This window comes from Falco cherrug, chromosome 11, assembly GCF_023634085.1.
Source record: "Falco cherrug isolate bFalChe1 chromosome 11, bFalChe1.pri, whole genome shotgun sequence".
NCBI lineage: Eukaryota > Metazoa > Chordata > Aves > Falconiformes > Falconidae > Falco > Falco cherrug.
The window spans coordinates 22273676-22279652 of NC_073707.1; the positions used below are offsets into that span (position 1 = coordinate 22273676).

At 45.9% G+C, this 5977-nt stretch overlaps 1 protein-coding gene across 9 annotated transcripts in view; it reads left to right on the forward strand.

The window, feature by feature from the left end:
- Nucleotides 1–4256, forward strand: part of LRCH3 (leucine rich repeats and calponin homology domain containing 3) — a 68364-nt gene extending 64108 nt beyond the window's left edge. For all 9 annotated transcript variants that reach the window (XM_055723410.1, XM_055723420.1, XM_055723414.1 and 6 more), the window contains one exon: nucleotides 531–4256. In XM_055723410.1, the coding sequence (XP_055579385.1) occupies nucleotides 531–659 (129 nt within the window). In that variant the 3' untranslated portion in view covers nucleotides 660–4256. The remainder of the gene's footprint in view (nucleotides 1–530) is intronic.
- Nucleotides 4257–5977: the final 1721 nt, after the last annotated feature.

A 5977-nucleotide genomic window follows, 5' to 3' on the forward strand; every position in this document is an offset into this window, starting at 1 on the left:
AGATAAATGAGCCGTAGTGACGCATTCTCTGCTGTAACACGAGGTCTTTCCTCACGTTTGATAGCTAAACAGGCACGAGGAGTCCCTCAAAGGCAGGTGTGTTTTGGAGAGGAAGGCATGGTTCCTTTCCTCCTCTCTGTTGTAGCAGGCTCGTCGTGTTGAAGCGAAGCTTTCCCCCTCCTTAAGTTCACTTGCTTTTGGTTTCATAACCTGCTGCCGTTTTAGTATGGGCAGAGACAGAGGACAGTTTGCTGCCCCTCACTTCTCCCGCAGTCCTTTTTCAAATTCTTATTTGTACAGTTTCCCAGTAAGTGAACACAATGATTAGCCCAAGGCCACCTTCTCTGGGTAGTCAAGTTCATGGTTCTGTAGTCAGAAGCAGAAATCTCATCTCATACCTCTGTGTGTGTGTGTGCTTAGCTGTCCATAACATTTCATATTTCAGCCATCTTTTGCTTAATTTTTTTTTTCTTTTTGGTTGAGTGTTTTTCATCCGTTTTGTTTTTGTCTTTGTTTTGTTCCCCATTCAGGAGCAATTATGTTTGCCTCTACATATTTTAGAAGAGAAGGGTTTGACACAGGTAGCTGTGACTGTCCAGGCGCTCCTGGAGCTGGCACCCCCAAAGCAGCAGCAACTTCACCACTTGTCTGCTGTGTAAAGACCTCCAGGACCTTTTGGGTTACCTTGGCTAAGCAGAAGGACGCGAAGACTTTACTGCCCGTGCAGTGCATCCAAACACACAGAGCTCTGTTCTAAGGAAATGAGTTTCCGTGATTCCTGACAGGAATGTTTTACTTCATTTCTCCATTTTTTTGGAGATCGCAAGAGTTTCCAGTAACATTTTTATTACCAATATTTTTGCCCCATATTTAAAATGAGAGTTCACTGGGAGGAGGGCAGGGGATTCCAGTGGCTGGCTGTTGGAGCCAGCTGTAGAAACTGACCTTGTAGACTGAAGACGTGGGTGTAGAATTTGGAAAGCAATTCCTGGGGGAATTGATTTGGGGAAAGAAGAAAAAAAAAAAAAAAAGGATATTGCTGCAGTGGGCACATGGGGAATTAAATTTCTTTCTTCTCCTGCCCAGGGTTCAAAGGAAGGGAGTTTCTTTGCCTCCAAAGAACAACAGCTGTTTCTGTTACATATTTTTAAAAATGCAACACAATCTTAACCTGCGGAGTTTGATAACAGAGTTGAACCTCGTGCAGCTGTAACTTGTGTTGGCATGTCCTCATTACTTAAAATTTTAAAGCGAGGAGGGGGGAAGCTAATGATTTTTTTTTTTTTCCCAAGGGAAAAAATAGTACATATTTTCTCTGCAGGAAACCCCTTAGTAAAAGATACTAAATCGGAACTGTTCAAATTGTACTAATCGCATCAGCATTCTTACTGGATTCACTTTCTTTTTGGGTTTTAACATGTCTTTGTCTGAACACTTTTCCAACATCAGTGGAGGGAGATCTCCTGTGTCCTCTCACCTCCCCTTCTGGTCACGGAGGGATGTGTTTGGCTGCTCAGTGGTTTTATCAAATGATGCCTAGGTGTCGTCAAAAGTCATGGATGTATTTTCACTGCAGTGCGAAGAATTACAGCTTGCCATGCTAATCATTGGACACCCGTTATCAAATAATACGTTTATTAGAAGTTGAAGCATCCCGTGCAGACATACCAACACTGATGAATGTCCCAGCAACTGAGAAATTTACCGTTTTAAGAACACGGTTACTGAATTTCCAGAGGTGGGCTGCATATTGTTAAAGGAGCAATCTCTTGCAAAAGGTAGCTTCTATTTCTGGGTTTGACAGGGCTTTAAATGAGGCCTTTTATTGTTGGAGCTTATGTAGAGAGATGCACTGGTTTTACAGAACTACCATTACTTCCTCCTTCTTTCCTTAACGTAAAAATGGAAATTCAATATACAGGAATGGGAGAGGCAGCTGAGAAGTTTTACATTTTGTTGGAAAGTTCATCTGCAGAACAGAGTCTAGCTCTGTGTGCTCTGGTCCTAGTGACGAGGCCAAGCTCACTACCAGATCAGTTACAGTATTTATTTTTGCCAAAAGAGAGACCTTGCAAAATCCAGTTCTCCACCCATGCAGTTCCTTTGTTAGGTTTTGGACAATTTAACGCATCCCAGAACGTTCTGCTACTAATACATGGTGCACGGGGTCTGAAACCAACTTCCAGCATCAGAGGTGTTCCATCTGGGGATACTTTTAAAGCAGAATACGCCAGGAGGATTTTATGGGGATAAAGGGGGAAGAAATGGGCACAGGCTAGCTAAAAGTCATTTTTGCGGAGGTAAATGTGCTGTGGGAACACTGGCAAGGACTGGTCAAAGCTGGATTTTTCCCCTTTTGATTTGCAGTTTAGTTTCTGCTCTGTTTTCATGTGTTTCTTCCAAGGTCCATTGTGGTGACTGTTGAATCCCTTGTTTCACATAATTATTCCAGTTGTTTCTTACTGGCATTGCTTGATCACGTTGCAAGTGGAGAACACCTGAACTGAAGGGTGTTTGAAAACAGCACAGCTGAAAAGAGAAACCTTTTCACACTGGGTGAGCCCCATGCCCTGAGCACCCTGCAAGAAACGAAAATGCCAGTAACTGGCAATACACATAGGAAGAGAGAGCAGTTCCATACAGACGTACCTTCCTCCTTAAGTAGGTCTTGAATTTCACTTGCAAGGAGTGTTAATTAGTCTTAAAGTGTTACATAAAAGCATCTGAAGTCTCTGCTGTGGAAGATTCTGCCACTCGCAAGCAAACAGTACAGACCACAGATGATCCTTGTGCGCTCGGCTCTGCACACGGTTTGAAAGAGGGGGGCGCCGAGTTCGTCTTGAGGTTCCGACGTTAGGTCACTGTGTTGTTACAAGGGCGTGTTGCTTTGCAGTCGCACACCGTTCGTGGACTATTGAAATATTCCTGTTTTGAGAAAACTGTTCCCTTCATGGAATTGTGGGGGGAGGGGGCAGTGTTTGCTCCAGTCCGGCTTCCAGCGCTTAGGGAAAATGAAATTTAACAGTATTCAGGTTGGTGGAAGTTTGACATTTCATGAGTACTAGTGTTTAGGAATTGATGGGGTGGGGGGTTGAGTTTGAACTGCAAGAACCGGCCGTTTCCCATTGTGCCTGGTTAACGCAGCTACTGGGCTGCGCCAGCACCGTGTGCGCAGAGCTGGGCGCGCGGGAAGGGCGGTGGCTGGTGCGTCCCCAGCATCACTCACCTTGTTCTAAGCAGTGGTTCACTCTGGCAGTTTCGATGTGTGTGATGATGTTAGTTTGACGTTTATAATCCTGTTTTCACGCTGGCAAATGCTAAATTTTGACCAGATGTTCAGGACAAAAATCCAAACTTGAAGTTTCATCGTACAGTTTATTTAATGTATGATACCAAAACCAAGTGTGGTTGTCTTTTGCAAAAAATTGGTTGGGATTTTTCGGTGTATTTATGTGCAATTTTTGTTGAATCCCATGAAAAAGAGTATTTTAAAGAAAACGTGTATAAAATTCTATTTTGTGTGTTAAAGCAAAGAGGCAATTGTCTTTCCTCTGGGGCATTTGTGTTGGAGGATGTGGGAGGAATCCATCTGAGTGTTCCGTGTGTGCTGGTGTTTACACACCGACTCCGTTGTGTCGCCATCCTTCCTCAAACCATGTCCAGCACGGAGCTGCGGTTGAGGCTCAGCAGTCACACACTTGAGATCGAGTGGCACAGGCACTCGGGTGTCCAGCGTTTGGGTCTTCCCCCTCCTGGAGGGGGGGGGCTGTCCCAGGGCCCTGACCTCGGTGCCCTGCGTAAAATACATCAGAGAGAACTTCTTACAGCGCCGAGAACATTCCTGTTGTTCTTGGTCGTGACACGATGGCAAATGGTATTTTTATCCTTTTACAACTGTAAACGGTTCTTTCAAAAAACATTTTAGGAACAGAGGACTTTTAAAGTGAATTGGGACATCTAAAAAATTCTTTTGTATAGATATTGTGATGTTTTACAAAGCGATCTAATTTTGTTATTTCTGAAAACAGTGTAAACGTGTAATTAATAGAGTAAAGGATTTTAAAGCTTCATCCCATGCTGTATGTCTGTAAATACATTCCATAATTTCTAAGTCTGTTACATATAAATGTGTCTGAATATTGTATACTTTATTTTAAATTGCCTGTATTCTGCCAGTAGTGTGAACTTCTAGCACATCGATAATACGAGAGGAAACCATGGGTAATTTGAAATAAAGTTTTAAAACTTAGATGAAAGTTTTATCCTGCTGTTTTTCTGTTGCATCAATGAATGTCACATCCTCTGTGTCGGGTGTTTGTTCCCCTTCCACATCGTCACCGTTGGCACTTGGTGGACCTGGTTTGTCTCTCTAGTTTTCAGAGTTAACCAGGGTAGAAAAATTCTGGCATTTTTACACACATTCTGCAGCTACATCAGGAGCTTTTTCTCAGGGATATTTTTCATCTTCCCCAGACACTGAGAGGCAGCAATTTTGTACAGAATCCTTTGCTCCTCCCTCCCCACCCCCACCCACCTTTTTTTTTTTTTTTTTCCGCCCTTCTCACGGTGAAGCGTACATTCCAGGTTTGGGGAGTTTGCTGCCGGTGCTCCTTGCCCTTGTCATCTTTTGCTTGGTTTTATCCTGTTGTGGGTTTGATCTGTAAAATTTGCAGCCCTGCTTCATGCCCCCACAGCATGTCAAAGGTTTGTTATTATTAGACAAAATACTTGCTCCACTCTTCTTCCTTGCTCATAGCTAGTTTTTATTATTTAAAATTAAAAAAAAAAAAAAAGCAAGGCCTGGAAATTGCCAGAGACCCACCAGCTCTCCCTGCTTCGCTACACACCGCAGCCCCCTGTGGTGCTGTCCCTGCCCACCAAGCTGCCACAGTGTCTTTTTTTGACCTCCTGGTGACTCCGTCAGCCACTTGGGACACTCATTCCTGCCTTCCGGAGGGCTGCCCAGCTCTCTCCAGGTGTTCATTTCTCCCTCTCCGTCTAACGCCGCCTCCTAACCAGCTTCCCAACCTCCAGCCTTTCCTCGCCATTTACCTCCCGGGAAGCCGGTTTCTCCGAAGGCCGTGTGATTCCTGGTGTTCCGTGCAGGAGGGACCGTGGATGTGCATTTCCATCTCATCTCTCCGTAGCTGGAAAACACGAGCAGTCCCAACCCTGGCAGAGTTCCTCCAAACTCCCCGGTTCTGGGACACTGCGCTCTGCTCCCTGGATTGCTCGGCATGTTTCCTGGACAACTGTACAGCCAGGGAACAGAGCTGCGCTGCGGTTCCAGCCGGGCAAGGTGAGGCTCCTCGGGAGAGCGGTGCCTCTGGACGGGCCGGTGCCACCGAGGAGGCGCGCGGGAGCTGCAGTGGGGCCACGGTCCCCAGGCAGGAGCGAGCTGCTCCCACCCGGCAGGGTAAGCTCCCGGGGGTTGGGGTGGGTTAAAAACCTTCGTCCCCATCACACCACCCCCCACCCTGGTGGCCAGGACACTTGTTTTGGGACTTGAGATTTCAGCACCCCCTCCTTCCTAGAATAGCAAACCCTGTGCTACTGTTGCTTTTTTCTTTTTTTTTTCCCTCCCCCTTCTTTTTCCTCAGAATTATATTTCGTTCTCTGCTGCAAAGCAAGCAAAGCCCGGCCCATGCCATGTTTCAGATTTCAGTTTGGCTTCGTGACCAACGTGTGCCTGGAGTTCCATACAAACAGCGGAGATTACTGCCCCTCCATTCTGTCCTGCATTTTCCTTAGCTCAAAACCTCTGCAGAGTTTGCAACCAAACCTCATTCCTTCCACCCAAACAGGTCACCTGCTAACACCTGCCACCTATGGAAACCACTAACCCCAAATGAAATGTACCGAGTCAGTAAGGCATGAAAAAGAAGCGTTAAAATTAGGAACGTGACTCCCGCGGGTGCTCCAAGGTGCTTCCTGCAGCAAGGAGCCGTGGGGCAGGCGTGGGGTGTAAGCACGGCCT